Raw genomic sequence first — 18791 nt, 5'->3', positions numbered from 1 at the left:
AAGTGATTATTTTATTTATTTCATTGCATTTTTATTTCAAAAACGACTCGCCTTGTCGGTCATCATGAAAGGGGAAGGTCCCAACAATTGTCTTGCCTGGCACTGAGCTTCCTTATGTACTATATGTGCTACATATGTACTATGTACCATTCTTATGTACTATGTATCATTCGTATGTACTATGTATCATTTGTATGTACTGTGTACCATTCTTATGTACTATGTATCATTCATATGTACTATGTATCATTCGTATGTACTATGTATCATTCGTATGTACTATGTATCATTCATATGAACTATGTACCATGGGTATGTACTATCTGTCATTCTTTTGAACTACGTACCATTCGTATGTACTATGTATCATTCGTATGTAGTATGTATAGGCTTTTCCGCTTCCGGTGTGGGAAGATGGCGGCGCAAATTCACATTTGCAGCAGCCTCACCCAATACTGGTGTGGGAAGATGGCGGCGCAAATTCACGTTTGCAGCAGCCTCACCCAATACTGGTGTGGGAAGATGGCAGCGCGAATTCACATTTGCAGCGACCTCACCTAGTACCTTCCCTGCAGTGTCTTTGTCAATGTTTGCGTCTAAGTTTTGTCTTCGTTTGATGGCTGGGAGAGCTGATACTGGATTGGCTGCGAGAGCTTGGTCTGCTGCATCCTGTGGGCCCAGGGACCACGGCCTTGCCCGGAGCTGCGCCCAAGGAGGTAACACCGAGGGTGGTCTGACAGGACACGGAAGTGGGACAGGCTAAGCTAACTGCTAGCCCATGCAGACCAGCAGTTCCAATAACACCGAGGGCGGTCTGGCGGCGGCCTCACCTGGCATTGACTGTGGTGTTTTTGATGTCTTTGTGTGGAGTGCAGGGAGGTGTGTCGAGGATGTCTGGCTGGGAGAGCTGGCACTAGGTCAGCTGGGAGAGCTTTGGTCTACTTTGTCCGGTGGGCCCAGGGACCATGGCCCATGCTTTGAGCTGTACTTGAGGAGGAAGCACCGAGGGCGGTCTGACAGGAGACGGAAGCAGACGGGCAGTTCCAACAGTCATGTTGGCTGGCATTTGTTCCCTTGGACAGTGATTTTTCTGTTTAGTATGGATATGTGTGTGTGTTCTTGTAGTTTTTGGATGTGTTTTTGTCTTTGTGTTGTACTGCTGTGGGCTGGGGTAAACAACATATGAAATGACAAATAAAGTGTTCCTGATTCTTATGTGGACTGAATTCCAGTGCGTTTTATAGGAAGGCTGCCTCCATCCGACCAGCCTCCTCTTATTAAACCAGTTCTGACTCTATTATTCCTCTTCATTTTTACCTTTTAATTTCTTTTTTAACTGATCTTTTATGTTTTTATCTTTATTTGGGCAGCAGTAGCTCAAGAGGTAAAGCTGGTCATCTGGTAATTGGAGTTCGATCCTCGGCTCCTCCTGGCCAAAAATGTCGAAATGTCCCTGAGCAAGATACCTGTAACCCCTAAGAAAGTGAGTGAGTGAGTGAGTGAGTGAGTGAGTGAGTGAGTGAGTGAGTGAGTGAGTGAGTGAGTGAGTGAGTGTCTGTCTGTCTGTCTGTCTGTCTGTGAGCGATTAAGTAATTGTAAAGTGCTTTTAGTAGCTATTGCAGCTAGAAAAGTGCTATGTAAAATGCAGTCCATTTTATTTTATCTTTTTCACATGTATTTATATATTTACTTATTCCGCACTTCTTATTCAGTGCTCTTTCATGCCTTTTGCAAAGTACCTTGAAGTGCTTCGTGTGTTTGAACTGTGCTATACAAATAAGCTTGCCTTGCCTTACCAGGAAACATGGCAGGCATGGTGGACTCGGTACAGTTAGCCGAATTTCATTTAGCAGATGAAATTGAGAGTTGAAGTGCGTCCTCTGATGTCATTCTCAGTCGCGTTGAGAATAAAACCGGACGTCTTGTGAATTATTAAGCTCTGAAATTGACATCTGTTCCCCCGTTTTGCTGCCGTACCGGTGGCTAGTTGCTGTTGCACGTAGGCGGTCAGCATATTGGCTGTCCGACTCGGTTGCTTTGCTGTGATTCTCTGCTGAGCGGCTGAGCCACTAATGATCATAGCTGACCCTGACCACCAAGGCTGACTGACAAGCAACCGTCATGTTGAAATAAAACCTCAACGACATGAATAAAAGAGTCATTCAGCAGCGTCGTTCAGAAATAAAAAAAAAACATGAATTAAAGAACCAGTTAGAAAACTGCTACTCAGAAATTCTTAAGAACATATACAAAATGCATAAAAAAGGCTCTTGTGAATTAATAAAAGGGCAAACATGAAATAATAATTATGAATACTATGATAATTAAATAAAATTATATTAGGAGTTATAAACATTTTCATTGGATATTTATTTATTCTTTGATTATTTTTTTTTAATTTTGTCACATATGATCTTCCATATCGCTGCCTTTTCACCAAAGAAAGCACAAATTGTTTACCATCTGTTATAACATGTTATGAAAGTGCCTGTCATATGGAAAGTCTGAACATGCACATAAAGGCACATATTTTGCCGCAGGCATGGATTTAGTCAAACATATATACGCGCGCACACACACATGCACACACACAGAAGCACACATGCCCCTCACGTTTACATGCAGAATATCAGATCACTGAAAGTGACTTATGGGTTGCCATAGTCCCAGACTATGCACTGAGGATCTGATGTATCCTGCAAGATAAGGGGGGAGGAGAGGAGAAAAGGAAAGGTAGAACACAAACGTAGATGCAAACATGTTCAAAACATGCTTTTAACGAGTACACGAACACACACTTTTAAACTATTGCTTGAGCTGTGCCAAGCTGTCACACAATATTCAATTAATATTTACCCTTAAGGTCATCAAATTTACTAGGTCTTATAATGTTATCATTAAATTAACCGGGATTTAGTACGGATCGTTAGATTAAATTTGACATTGCGATACGAATCATGAAGCCAGTGAACCCGCATAGGGACAATAGAAATTACATAACAGCCAATTAATTTGTCTGTTCCTGTGCATAACCCCTCAACCCAGTTACATCTTATGCTGTTGTGCTTTTGTTTTACATTATTTACCCCACTGTTGATAGTGAGTAAGCAAACAAGGGAAGAAGGAAATGAGTGAGTGACACAATTAACCAGCATTTAAAGTCACAACCTAAAACCATACGTGCAAAAAGCATATACATCTACTGCCACTTTTGGCTGCCCCCGTTAGGGGTCGCCACAGTGGATCATCCGTTTCCATCTCTTCCTGTCCTCTGCATCTTCCTCTGTCACACCAGCCACCTGCATGTCCTCCCTCACCACATCCATAAACCTCCTCTTTGGCCTTCTTCTTTTCCTCTTCCCTGGCAGCTCCATATTCAGCATCCTTCTCCCGATATACCCAGCATGTCTCCTCCACACATGTCCAAGCCATCTCAATCTTGCCTCTCTTGCTTTGTCTCCAAACCGTCCAACTTGAGCGGTCCCTCTAATATAATCATTCCTAATCCTGTCCTTCCTCATCACTCCCATTGAAAATCTTAGCATCTTCAACTCTGCCACCTCCACCTCCTGTCTTTTCATCAGTGCCACTGTCTCCAAACCATACAACATAGCTGGTCTCACAACCATCTTGTAAATCTTCCCTTTAACTCTTGCTGGTACCCTTCTGTCACAAATCACTCCTGACACTCTTCTCCATCCACTCCACCCTGCCTGCACTCTCTTCTTCACCTCTCTTCCGTACTCCATGTTACTTGAAACAGTTGACCCAAGTATTTGAACTCGCCCACCTTCGTCACCTGTACTTGCATCCTCACACATGTATTCCATCTTGCTCCTACTGACTTTCATTCCTTTTCTCTCCAGTGCATACCTCCACCTCTCCAGGCTCTCCTCAACCTGCACCCTACTCGCTATAGATCACAATGTCACGTGCAAAAAGCATCAATAGGTGATCCATGAATATCAAAATCACTTGCGTTTGTCCTTGGCACTTGCCCGTGGGTCACTCCCGGCTGCCATCTTGAAGGGCATTCTGAGTCACATGAGGGTTGAGGGACGTTTGTAATGGCAACCCTTCAGTCCCTGCATTTGAACTGCAGTCTTCAGGCAGCACCATTTCCTGACATTTTTGTCTTTTTTTTTCACATCTTTGTGAGCTCATCTGTAACCCTCCCCACACCTTCAACAGGTGGGCACTTGTGTGATGTGGGGCCAAATTAGAGTAGGGTGGAGGCATAGTCAGTGACAATAACAAACTCAAAAAATGTATTTTACCAATAAATACTGCACAGCCAATGAATAAAACCCAGTCCAGCCATAGGTTTGGCTGTGGGTAAGGTGCTGATATAAATACACAGCCATTTTTAAAGGATCTTGGCAATTTGAGATGCTCAAAGTCTGCCGTAATCACCCAAGTATCACCAGAGATGTCAGAGAGGCGAACAAAAAGGAAGGCTCTTCAGGGTTGTGACTTTAATCTCTGATTAAGGGTATAACATTTAACTCCCAGGCTGTCTTTTCTGACAAATCACTGATTTGGGTTCACAGCTGTTGACTGTCGACTTCCCATTTAGCTGCTTTATAGCTGATGTCTTTGCAAGTGCGGGGGAACCAAAACTCTGTTAGTGGAAAATGAAAGTTCGATGATTGAGTCTTTCCAGTGGTATTAATCATCATAGCAAAATGAGCGTTTGCTGAGTTCAACTAAAGAAGCAGCCCTCACACACACACACACACACACACACACTTATTTGAACATATTTACCATTTACCCACAATACACTGGCTTTCTAATTTGCATGTCTCTGCAGACGGCATCCAATTAGCATCCATCACACTCACCAGCTTTCTCATGCCTACTTTGATGTCCCCCCCCCCCATTTTATGGTCCCATAATCACTTTTTTTTTCTCAAGTCAAGCGTTTGCTTCCTCTTCCTCTTTCTCTCTTTCCTTCTCTTGATTTTGCTAGCTGGCTTTCTGTGTGTTACCTCTTAGGCGGCAAGGCGGGCAGATATTGGATGAGTCACCCAGTATCTGTGATACAATCAGCCCCCCCACCACCACCTCCCTTTGGCTTCCCCTGCCTCCCCCATCTATGGGTTCCCTTCCCCTCCCTCAAGCTAAAAGGGCAGAGGAGGGAGAGGCGTCTCTCAGTATGAACTCTCTACTCTCACCCCCCCCTCCGCTTTGCTTCTCCCTGCTTGGCATGAGACAAAGTGACATTTACAGAGGAACGCCACCTCTCCTTGGGAACCCCTGCTCTTTTGGTGAGAGAAGATTCAAAGGAGCAAATGATGGAAGGATTGAAAAAAAATGAAGTGCTGCAAAAGACAGACTTTTGAAAGGGGGGAGTTGGAAAGTGGGTTGGTGAATGCCACAAAAAAAAACAAAAAAAAAACAAAGAAGGATGAGAGAAATGACTGCTGGGGAGGAGACGAGAGACGGCACTTGAAAAGAAGGATGAAGATGAAGGGTGGGCAGAGGGAGGTGGTCTTGGAGAAGGATGGTGTTTCTGATGACATTTTAAGTTTACTGGTCCCTCAAGTACCCGAGATTTGGTTTGATTACTTTTTGTGATCATTGGAGCTTAGAGTTGCATGCTTTTATTAATGAGGCTCCCTGTATTAGGTATGGAGGATTAATATAAAAACAAAAACATTCCCCATTAAAGCAGCAATCTGCAACTTTTCTCCATGAATGTTATTTTAGCCATTTGAAAAGCAGTGGCGGTTCGAGGAATTTTTAACTGGGGGGGGGGTGTCTAGAGTTGGCCATAATGTCTTGTTAATGTGCGCGCACAGTGCACAAATTTTTTTTATATGCATTTATATCAGGGGCAGTTCTAGGGTCAGGCCTTTATGGGGGCTCAGCCCCCAATGAGAATGTGATATGCATACAGTTCCTCACTCGTTTCATTGGATAACAATTAATACATTTATATATATATATATATATATATATATATATATATACATACAGTGCATCCGGAAAGTATTCACACCCCTTCACTTTCCCCACATTTTGTTATGTTACAGCCTTATTCCAGAATGGATTAAATTCCTTTTTTTTCTCATCAATCTACACACAATACCCCATAATGACAAAGTGAAAAAGTTTTTGTAGAAATTTTTGAAAATTTATTTAAAATAAAAAAATGAAATATTGTATGTACATAAGTATTCACACCCTTTGCTATGACACTCAAAATTGAGCTCAGGTTCATCCTGTTTCCACTGATCATCCTTGAGATGTTTCTACATCTTGATTGGAGTCCACCCGTAGTAAATTCAATTGATTGGACATGATTTGGAAAGGCACACACCTGTCTATATAAGGTCCCACTGTTGACAGTGCATGTCAGAGCAGAAACCAAGCCATGAAGTCAAAGGAATTGTCTGTGGACCTCCGAGACAGGATTGTATAGAGGCACAGATCTGGGGAAGGGTACAAAAAAAATTTCTACAGCTTTGAGGGTCCCGAAGAGCCCAGTGGTCTCCATCATTCGTAAATGGAAGAAGTTTGGATCCACCAGGACTCTTCCTAGAGCTGGCCACCCAGCCAAACTGAGCAGTCGGGGGAGAAGGGCCTTGGTCAGGGAGGTGGCCAAGAACCCGATGGTGACTCTGACAGAGCTCCAGCGTTCCTCTGTGGAGATGGGAGAACCTTCCAGAAGGACAACCATCTCTGTAGCACTCCACCAACCAGGCCTTTATGGTAGAGTGGCCAGACGGAAGCCTCTGCTCAGTAAAAAGCACATGACAGCCCGCTTGGAGTTTGCCAGAAAGCACCTAAAGGACTCTCAGACCATGAGAAACAAGATTCTCTGGTCTGATGAAACCAAGATTAAACTCTTTGGCCTGAATGCCAAACGTCACGTCTGGAGGAAACCAGGTACCTCTCATCACCTTGCTAATACCATCCCTACAGTGAAGCATGGTGGTGGCAGCATCATGCTGTGGGGATGTTTTTCAGCGGCAGGAACTGGGAGACTAGTCAGGATCGAGGGAAAGATGAATGGAGCAAAGTACAGAGAGATCCTTGACGAAAACCTGCTCCAGAGCGCTCAGGACCTCAGACTGGGGCGAAGGTTTACCTTTCAACACGACAACTACCCTAAGCACACAGCCAAGACAATGAAGGAGTGGCTTTGGGACAAGTCTGCGAATGTCCTTGAGTGGCCCAGCCAGAGCCCAGACTTGAACCCCATTGAACATCTCTGGAAAGACCTGAAAATAGCTGTGCAGCGACGCTCCCCATCTAACCTTACAGAGCTCGAGAGGATCTGTAGAGAAGAATGGGAGAAATACCCCAAATATAGGTGTGCCAAGCTTGTAGCTTCATACCCAAGGAGACTTGAGGCTGTAATCGCTGCCAAGGGTGCCTCAACCAAGTACTGAGTAAAGGGTGTGAATACTTATGTATATGCAATATTTCAGTTTTTTATTTTTAATAAATTTGCAAAAATTTCTACAAAACCTTTTTCGCTTTGTCATTATGGGGTATTGTATGTAGATTGATGAGGAAAAAAAGGAATTTAATCCATTTTGGAATAAGGCTGTAACATAACAAAATGTGGGGAAAGTGAAGGGGTGTGAATACTTTCCGGATGCACTGGCACTGTATATATTTTTATCTTTTTTTTTGTGGTGTGAAACTAATGTTACTTAATGGTTATTAATTATCCATCCATCCACTGGATAGATAATTAATACTACGTACTGTCTCATAAAGAATTTACTTGTATCACTGGATTATTTTACTCATTTGTTGAGCACTTTCCCTGCCGTTGAGTGTTTCTTTTAACAAAGTTATGTACATATTTTTTTTTCCTCCCCAATTGTATACGGCCAATTACCCCACTCTTCTGAGCCGTCCCGGTCGCTGCTCCACCCCCTCTGCTGATCCGGAGAGGGCTGCAGACTACCACATGCCTCCTCTGATACATGTGAGTCGCCAGCCGCTTCTTTTCACCTGACAGTGGGGATTTTCGCCAGGGTGACGTAGTGCGTTGGAGGATTATGCTACCCCCCCCCCAGTTCCCCCTGCCCTCCAAACAACCGCCCCGACTGACCAGAGGAGGCGCTAGTGCAGCGACCAGGACACACCCACATCTGGCTTTCCACCCGCAGACATGGCCAGTTGTGTCTGTAGGGATGCCCGACCAAGCCGGAGGTAACACGGGGGATTTGAACCAGCGATCCCCATGTTGGTAGGCAATGGAATAGACCTCTACAAAAAACTTTTTAAGAAAATTAAAAATGGAATATGCTGTTTGCAAAGCTATTCAACCCCTTTCACTTTGGCAAACGTCAATTCAATAAGGTGCACAGTTTTACCTTTTGAGCCAACCTAATTAGTTGGGTGGTCTATTGTAATGTTTAATAATAATAATGGTTCAGAATGATCAATCACAGATTTCAATATAATACACCTGTTTTAGAGAGGACCCACAGTCAGATAATGATTGGCTTTGACTAGACGGCAAATGCTGGACTAAACTGCACTCCAAGTTGCCTGCACTCTTCTCCACGCCCACATGTCTCAGACTTCAAATACATAAAACATTAGCCTTTATAGACTTAACATTTCCTGAGTAAAGAAAACGCAGTACTTATTCAAACAACCAGTTCTTTAATTACCCTTGCGGGTCCACCGCCACCTCCTCCCTGTCACTCCGCGCGTTCCTGCCTGAGCTCGGCTGCAGTACCTGCCAGGGAGGTTACGCATGCAGCAGCGTCACCTAACTCCACCCACACTGGGTCCTTCTGATACAGTTACTATGTCATCTACGGCCATTTTATCTTTCTCCGAATTACAATGGAGTTTAGGAGACTCCAGGTTTACATTTTGTGAGGTTTCCCTTGTTTCCCCCACGGCCATCTCGTTCATGCATATGTATTCTGTAGATGTATCCCACACTCAAAACACTTCATACTACCTGAACTTACATTAACCATTTTAGCTATGGACTTAAAAATGCATAATTAGCTACGTATTTATAATTCATAAAAACATCAGACTATGGAATCCGGATCGGTACGTCGTGGATCAGCAATGTCAGTCCGATATCTGATGAGTGAATTATATGTCAGTATTGGATCGGATCGGTCCCAACTCTAGTAAAAGTAGCAAGAAGTGTGTAGCCCAATGTAACCTATATTTTATCACAAATGTGCTCAAATAAGAATCCGAGGTATTCTGCAAAACAACTACTCTTAGAAGTACAATTTATTAAAAAATACTCAGCACATGTAGTGGAGTAAATATCACGTGTTACTACCCACCTCTGCTGCCATGGTACACCAACATAACACCAATTTAAAGGCTTGGTTTGGTCTGAGGAGACTAGCTTGAAGTGACTGGATAAGTAGCATGCATCATTATAGAATTAGCGTGAATGTGACTTTGGGGGGGGGGGTCCCCCCCTTTTCCCCCAATTGTACCCAGCCAATTACCTCACTCTTCCGAGCCATCCCGGTTGCTGCTCCACCCCTTGTGCCGATCGGGGGAGTGCTTCAGACTACCTCATGCTTCTTTGATACATGTGGAGTTGCCAGGCGATATTGTTCCAGGCTATTTGTTAGATATGAGGTTGTGGCAGACGGTCTCAGGTTGTAGTCTTGGTTGTACACGTTACACACTAGCCTTATACAGAGGTTGTCAACATTTTTGGGCCCAAAAGTCAAACCAGAATCACAAGACACCAACTCACGGTAATCAGTTATGCAGATTGTCTCAAATGTCATGATTACATTGTCATTAGAGTTATTTCCCCTATATGGTATACTGACAAATGATTAAATCTGACAGGCAACAATGACATCACTCATCAAAAATATGTAGGCCTATTTATATGAATCAGTACAAAAGCTTGCAAGACAAATGTTCCACACATTATTTTTCATATTAGCAGCAAAAATAAATATAGTTATTATGATACGCCAATGTATTTTATGATTTGTGTATGATATCAAGGCTTATGACTGATGCAGTAAGAAAATTATGCCTTGTTGGTGTGCAATCAGCGATTGCAGAAACATATAGATGAGAGAACAGTGCAGTGTCAACAATAGCACATGTAGCACTTCTATGTGGAAGTAATAGGCATCGGATTAACAAGAGCTGATATTATACAGTATTTGTATTTATCTCTTATCTGGATTAAACAAGTGGCATGTTAGTATGGCAAGCACCTGTAATAATTGTAATCCAGAATTTACAGACGGTAAAAGTAGGGATATAGACATGGGCAACAGACATCAAAATAAATGGAGAGAGACAGAGACAGACAGAGGGAGAGAGATGCTATTTTTTAGTGTAAACTACTATAATTAACGCATATGGAATATATTTTTCTCCAATCACTAAAATGTATGACATCATAAAGCATAACTTATGTAAACAGAAATGACTATTAATAGTTCATTTGTACATAGTGCTCTGTACTTCATGTGCCTGAACTTGGTACTTATGAGATGTTTGAATGCATCTTGTTGATGTAAAGCTCTCTAACCTATTTTATTTCTATTTTGTAGTTTTTTATTTATCTTATAATTTATATTACTATTTTTTTTTTTTTGCATCTGCAATGGGTGAGGGTTGAGTGGGGGGGGGGTGTTACCAAAATATGGAGGGACAATCAGTTCTATATACATTGTATTTGTATGGTTTTTTTTTCCTTTTTTTACACCCAGTGTTCCTTCCAATAAAATACCTCAATCTGCCACCAGTCGCACGCACTCCACCACCACTTTCCCCATCCATCTCTTTGTGACTGTCATCCATTCTCCCCTTGGCCTTCCTGTACTACTTCTTCCATCAACTGCACCATGCATAATGGTACTTGCTAGAGACCCATTTTTTCTTGTTATGTGTCCGAACCACTGTAACTTTCAACATCTAGCAGTTTCCATCAGCGGTTCGAGAGCCGCTGCCATATTTTGTATCTCCAGTTTCACAGAGTTGTTTATGCAGTGCATTTCCCATGTCACCCCTAGAATCCTTATGTAGTAACGCATTTCAAAGGCATTTATTGTCTTTTTTTATATGTTGTATGTGTAGGTTTCGCATTCATACAGTGCAGTGAATGTAATCAGTAAGTGCATCAGTTTTATTTTCGTTTTTGTGGGAAGGAAAATATTCTTGCTACTCCATATCTTGTTTAGTAGCAATGACCAGTCTTCTCATTTCCTAATCTGAGGTGCACTGCTTGTTTAACATAGAGCAAAGGTATACAAAGTTTTCTACCAATTCAAGCACTTTCCCATCAGCTTTCACTTCATGCTGTTCCTCATCAGTCACCTGAGATGTTACCATCACCTTACATTTCTCACTGCTTATCTCATGCCTAGGACATCTGGCCCAATACTCACCACCTCCATACATTGGGAGGTGGCGAGTATTGGGCCAGATGTCCAACTTGCCAAAAGGAATGCGAAGCGGGGCGGTTGCCTCTCGCTTCCTGGTTTAGTGATCGCTGCGGGTCCATCAGGACCTTAGCATATGGCCGCTCCTACGCAAATGTGTCTGCAGCAGCACATTCCCGTGGTACCTCCTGTTTTCACAAAGTCTGCTGCAGGGGCGACCGGGTTCCCGGCGGTATAACCGGGTGGGTCGATTGGACTCGTTAGCCTTGGTTTGCAGCCAATCTAGGAGAAGGACAACTCTGATTTCAAACCTGGGTAGATGAAGCTCGTTAGCCTGTCAAGTAGTTCATCAAGGAGAAGGCAAACTCTGATTTAAAATCTCCACTGCGTTGTGGGTATACTCGTCTACAGGGAAGGCTTCGGGAAGAAACCCTGAGGAAAAATCTGCGTCCGTCGCCATTGCCAGTCGTCTCGCTAGTCTTGCCACTGGTAGTAGGTGGTCTTGGATGAGAGAGTGGGGTTGATGATGCGCAACTCTTCCTCACTTTAATCATTGCGCAAGTCATCAGTCATCCATCACAGGATGACTAGATGGTCCTTGTCGCTGCGACGGACGAATAACATAAACATCACCATACCATATCTACATGCTGTTGTTTCCAGAGGTTTGGTAATGTCCACTAGTTCCTCTTTGGATCTGGCTACCAGGTCTATGTCATCTGCAAATCTGAAATTTGTTATGCATTGTCTGCCATCTATGATGGTGCCAGTGAAGTCCTCCAATGGGCCCGTCGTAATCTGCTCCAAAAACACGTTAAATAAGCATGGCAATAGAATACATCCTTGGCAGGCTCCCATCGTTGTTTGAAACCATTCCAGTCTGTCATTTCTTGATAGCACTGCATTGCTACTCTTGTTGTAGAGCATCTTAATCGTTTTCACTAGATTTATGCCAATTTTGTGCTTTTTCATAACCATCCACAGAACCTCTCTCCACACCCTATCAAACACTTGCTTGAAGTTGATAAAGTTGTAGCCGATTTCCATCTGATGGCCTCTGTATTTCTCACTCAAGATTCTCACATTTGTGATTTGTTCAACTGTGCTACATCCACTTCGCAAGCCAGCTTGTTCCTCAGATAAGATGTCTTTGGCTCGCATCTTCATCCTGCTATTCATGATTCTCAAGAAGGGCTTGCCTTGGTGGCTTATGGTTCGGTAGTTGTGGCATTTCTGGATGTTTCCTTTCTTTGGCAGTGAAATTATTAAGCATTTTGTTCATTGTGATGGCCCCTCACCACTCCTCCAGACTGAGTTGCAGATTTTATATACGACATCAATGGTGCTATCTCCCCCACTCTTGATTAACTGTGCCGGTATGTTGTCAAACCCTGCGGCTTTTCCACTTTTGAGTTTCGTCACAGCTTCTTCTACTTAACTTCTCAGTATTCACCCATTCACAGAAACACTGATGGCAGAGGCTGCCATGCAAGGTGCCAACCTGCTCATCAGGAGCAGTTAAAGGTTCAGTGTCTTGCTCAAGAACACTTCGACATGCTCCCTGGACGAGCCAGGGATCGAACCAGCAACCTTTCAATTGCGAGATGACCAGCTCTACCTCCTGAGCCATGCTGCCCATAACACCGATATCTTTGCAAGCCTGGGTGATTACTCTTTGCAAGAGTTAGCTGATAGATATTAGGGGAAAGGCATTACAAATAACCATCAAGCATTGCTTCTGACTGTCAGATAATCTGGAAAGCTAAAAAATTCCATGGGTGTAAAAAGTAAAAGTATATCAACTCTGATGGTAAGTGATATGTAAAGCCTGTTTTCAAGTTAAATAGCTCCTTGGATGTTAGCCAACATTAACATTAACCATAGCTTTATGTTGTTAACATTAGTTAAAGTTAATATGACTGTTCATTGGATGACATTTAGGTGAAAGGAAGGCCAAAGAGGAGGTTTATGGATGCGGTGAGGGAGGACATGCAGGTGGCTGGTGTGACAGAGGAACATGCAGAGGACAGGAAGAAATGGAAATGGATGATCCGCTGTGGCGACCCCTAACGGGAGCAGCCGAAAGTAGTAGTAGATTGGATGACATTTAGGTAGTGATATTGCTGGCTGCTTATTAAAGTGCACCAGTGTAAGAGGCCAACAGATCAACCACCTGCAACTTGCTAAGGAGTGATTGTAAAGTCAAAGATTAACATACGTAACATGTCTTCAGCATGCTTGCGGATATTTGAAGGTGAATATTTAAATAAAGAGATCTCAGTTTGTTTGGGAAAACACAGTATGTACCTGTACTTGATGATTTACCTGTTTTACCACGTTTCTGTCATGGCCGCTCCAGCTTCCGGCCACTTCAACCCTGTTTTCTGCATCTCATGGCTGGCCCTGCTCTGACACCATCCCAGTCCTAAGTTTCTGTGTATTTATGTCTGGCTGTTTAGTTTGTTTATTGTCAGAGCGTACCATCATGTAACTGTCATGTATCCTTATGTGTTCCTGATACCTTTGTGTTTCCTGCCATTAAACATTTTGTTTCACCTGTTACCACATCTGTATTTGGGTCCTCAATTCCTGCACCCTCTGTGACAGTTCCCTGCTGGAGTTGTGTGCAACACGTACGTCTTTTCTGCTGCTCTAGTGTTTGTGCATTGGTCAAAAAAATTCAACAGGAGGTGCCCCGGTGGCTGACCTGGTAGAACGTGTGCCACATAAGTCTGAGTCCTTACCACAGTGGCCTGTGTTCAAATCCGGCCTGTGCCCTTTGCTGCATGTCATCCCCTCTCTCTCCCCTGCCTTTTCTGTCTCTCTCAAGTGTCACTGTTGAAATAAAGCAGAAAAGGGCAAAAAAATAGTCTTTAAAAAAAAAAATTCAACAGCGATATAGAGTCTGGCAGGTGTTTCCAACCATGATTAAAATGCTAGTTAGTATTACACAACCAGACTCCATGAGCCAGATGGATAAAATAGTGATTTACTAATAGAGACAAGTTGCAGTTTTCAACTTTACTCACTGCATTCAAGTATGCCTATTTTGAGTCACGCTGCAGATGATTCACACCAGCTAGGACAAAAAAAAGAGAAGAAATCAATGCCAATACACACTGCCCACACAATGCATTAAGCCTAACCTTAGAATGAAGCCAGTGGTATGTTTACACCTCATTATTTGACACTATTAGTATTCAAATGTCTTATTCAAACTCTGGGAATACATGAGCAAATGAATGGAAAGTCATAAAAGCCATATCAGTCATTGTTATTTAGTCTTAAGAAATTACAGTTTTCTATTTTATAAAGTGTGATTACTTAGTAAGGTCAAAAAAAGCAATCTCAAAGGATTAATAAGAGATGTCATATACATTCCTGTACTGGACTAATTAAATATGTGCTTATTGGCTTTAACAATTGAGAGCATACCTTTACATGAACATCCATCCATTATCCGAACCGCTTATGCTGCTCTCAGGGTCGGGGGGATACATGAACATGACACATTCATTTCGAATTACCTTGTTATCTACTCATGTTGCCTCACAACGACATCACAATCCAGCGCTCTGCTGTATAGGCTGATTTGTTGTGCAGTGGGCCAATAATGGAAGTCTTTTCAATGCATTTGAGTTGGATATGCTCAAGTTATCCTAGACCCCTCTTTCCCTGGAAAACTCGCAATAAACTCGCATGTACACTTTTTTTTGGGGGGGGGTTCCCTTTTTTCTCTCTGATTGTACTTGGCCAATTACCCTATTTTCCAAGCCATCCCAGTCGCTGCTCCAACCCCTCTGCCGATTGAGGGAGGGCTGCAGACTACCACAGGCCTCCTCCGATACATGTGGAGTCACCAGCTGCATCTTTTCACCTGATTGTGAGGAGTTTCGCCAGGGGGACGTAGCGCATGGGAGGATCACGCTATTCCCCCCAGTTCCCCCTCCCCCCTGAACAGGCACCCCGACCGACCAGGACACATACCCACATCCGGCTCCCCACCCGCAGACACAGCCAATTGTGTCTGTAGGGACGCCCGACCAAGCCGGAGGTAACATGGGGATCGCACGTACACGATGATGTTTGTTTTCCAAATCCATTGGAACAAAAATGGCAGACTTCTCCAGTCTACCAAAGACTTTGAAAAGCATCCGATTTAAGAGATGTTCTTTTTATTTAACTCAGCAAAACTCATCAGTTCCTGTGTTCCCCGTGTTACAGAGACGGAGTTGGAGTCAGAGCCGACCACGTACTATGTCATTGGAGCCATCTTGTACAGGACGCTGGGCATTATCTTACCTGCACCTAAGTGAGTACTACTGAGATCTACTATCGCCAATGGAAAATTTCGGTTTTTTCATCTCTGCTCCTTTTGATTTTGTTTCCCCCAACCTTTGACTTGATTTTCTGCATCTCTTCCCCCCAGTTCTTTATCACCAACACTCCTTGGACTCACTTGTATTTTGTGTCACATTTTTTTCAGTTTTCATTCGCCGGCTTTTCGTCTCTCTGCCCTTTCCTCTCACCTCTCTTCCCACCATCTCATACCAAATTCCAATTCCCCCCTTGTCCTCTGCCTTATATCCTCTCTTACTTTCTCCTTGCCTCTAGTCCCTCTCTCCCTCTATCCCTGCGTCTGCCGAGTTGTCAGATGAAAGCCTAGGCTCTCCAAAAAAGTACATTATTCAGGACTTGGAGAAATATATTTTTTCCCAATTTTTTTCATATTGGCAACTATGTATTTTAGAGAGTACACAGTGGGGTTTGAATGGCCTTACCTTCCTTAAAACTTAAGAAATAAAAGAGAGAGAGAGAGAGAGAGAGACAAGGTTTTCACAGTTGTAATTTTCTATGTGCTGGGCTCTGGCTATGTTATCCAGTGGTGTTGGCTGTGATAGAATAAGTCCTGTGTAGATATCCCTGTCCTCCCTGAACACTAACACTGTAGGTTCAGGACTGCCTGCTTACTTGGGCATCGCCTTTGGCTTTTTACAAACATGATAAAAAAAAACCTCAGAAGCCATGTAGTGGAGCCTGGTGTGTGCATGTGTGCCTGTGAAAGAATCAGAAATTGTGTGACCATATGTTCAGTTGCATTTTCCTCCACTACACTAAACAACATCAGCCAAAAAAAAATTCAGATCAAACTTGACCATGCATCAGACAACTCCAAAATTAAAGCTACATTTTGGTGTGCGTGTGCGTGTGTGCGTGTGCGTGTGCGTGCGTGCGTGCAGTCCCCCTGCAGTGATCAACTCCAAGATACTGACGGTGACGGTGCGACCAGAACCGCCGCGCAGCGAGCCCATGGTGGTGGTGGAGCTGTCACCGCTGTTCAATGTAAGTAGAACATGAAATCTGGTTTGACTGTCCAGACCTCTGTACATGTCAACACGGAAAACGGAAATCAAAATAGAAAATCTACCACATGGCGTAAACATGGAGCAGTTAAAATAGGGAATTCGAAAATATGTTACATGCAGTAAAATCCGTTTGCACTGTATGAGCAAGCTTCCATTAAACTGGCTAAATTGGTTTCGGTGGTCAAGACAGTCCATTCTCTTTAAGTGATCTCTGTTATTAAGAGTCCAGTCCAGAGGGACTCTACCATGTCTGACATTTTGAAGTCCTTAAATTGTGATATACAGTTTTTGCAGTTATTTTTACAGTGGAGTGTGTTGCTATAACTCATGGAGTTTTTACGGTGGAAAAGACCAAGAGTCCTTTTAATGAGATCGATTTGTGGCCTCGGTGAGTTCAGAGAGTTTGTTATAGTCTCATCGATGAGCTTATTATCCGTTCTTTCTCAAAAAGGTGGGCAGCATTTATAAAATTATGTAGAATATATAATTATTCCCTTTAGACAATGCAAACACCTGAGCATGCACACACATACACACACAAAACCGCACACAAACACCACATATACAATGTACATGTCTGATGTTTTTCCTGTCCATTATTTTTGCATACATTTTTCTGCCTGGCATGTCTCTCTGTTTGACTGGTTCTCCAGCTCTTCAATGTGTCCATCATTTTCTGTCTCCCCTCCAATTTCCATTTATCTCTCTGTCTCTCTTTAAAAGGGAGGGGTCCATATTTTTTTGTGTGTTTTTTCGGTTTTTATATCATTCCTTGGCATTGAATATTCGGATTTTGATTTTTTTTTTTTATTATTATTTTGAGATACTTTATTGATCCCCATGGGGAAATTCTGCTCTGCATTTAACCCATCCTAGCTGTGTAGCTAGGAGCAATGGGCAGCCGCCGTGCTGCGCCCGGGGACCAACTCCAGTTCTTTTCCCATTGCCTTGCTCAGGGGCACAGATAGGAGTATAAACCCTAACATGCATGTGTTTTTTTGATGGTGGGGGAAACCGGCACACCCGGAGAAAACCCACCGCAAACACAGGGAGAACATGCAAACTCCACACAAAGGGCGACCTGGGATGACCCCCAAGGTTGGACAACCCTTGGGTTCGAACCCAGGACCTTCTTGCTGTGAGGTGACAGCGCTAACCACTGCGCCACTGTGCCGTCCACACTTGAATACATCGGAAACCCTACTGGGAAAGTAGTGTTTCTATGCATTCAAATCGGAAAATTCAAATTTTGGTTGAAGTACATATGTTTTAGCATCAAAATTCTGTTTTCCCAAGCTCTTCTAAAAACTTTTTACCATGTGACCTGACGTAGGTTTCTGCAATTTCGTCACTTTCCATGCTTACACTGTCAGCCAACTGTGTGTGTGTGTGGGGGGGGGGCAGCGCTAGCCCGCATTACTGCTTTTGGCTGATGACTGAGTGGGTGTTTCCATTTGAACAACCCGGAAAAGAACACAGATGGTGTCGCCCTTTAATTCGTCTGTCCCGTCTGTTCTTCTCTGATGTCATATATACCCCCCCCCCCGCCTGTCTCGCTCCCTCTCTGCATGGCTTTTTGACACAGTTGGCCAAGCAGGAGTAGGTGTGGGCCTAGTGTCGGAGGAGGGGGTTGTCCTACAGCCCCCCACTGGCTTTAACATGCCGCTCTGTACCACTAACCTCAGCCTCCCCGCTGAGGAAGAGTGTTATCCTGGCACATAGCACAGCTCAAGCAATGTGTGGAGGGCAAATACACTTGGACCTATATGCGGTCACATACACATACACACATACACACACACACACACACACACATACTGTACATGCACACAAAAACAGAAACGCATACATGTTTGCCTCCTTGCAGATGCACACAGACAGGATGACAGACCCTTGAGACACTTGCATGCAAACACATTTGCATGTGCACACACACACACACACACACACACACACACACAAACAAACAAACACACAGGGACATACACTAACACACAAGCACACAAGTGTATACACACAGGGAAATTCTTTCTTCAAAAGTGGGAGACACTTGCTT

The 18791-nt window shown here is 43.4% G+C and overlaps 1 protein-coding gene across 1 annotated transcript in view; it reads left to right on the top strand.

Moving 5' to 3' along the window:
- The window catches only part of adgrb2 (adhesion G protein-coupled receptor B2), a 208165-nt gene that overhangs the window by 113467 nt on the left and 75907 nt on the right, over positions 1-18791 (top strand). Inside the window, exons 13-14 of the mRNA XM_056297981.1 lie at positions 15594-15681; positions 16610-16712. Of these exons, the coding sequence (XP_056153956.1) occupies positions 15594-15681; positions 16610-16712 (191 nt within the window). The remainder of the gene's footprint in view (positions 1-15593; positions 15682-16609; positions 16713-18791) is intronic.

The sequence above is a fragment of the Lampris incognitus genome, chromosome 18 (genome assembly GCF_029633865.1).
Source record: "Lampris incognitus isolate fLamInc1 chromosome 18, fLamInc1.hap2, whole genome shotgun sequence".
NCBI lineage: Eukaryota > Metazoa > Chordata > Actinopteri > Lampriformes > Lampridae > Lampris > Lampris incognitus.
This window is presented reverse-complemented; position numbering and strand designations above follow the sequence as displayed.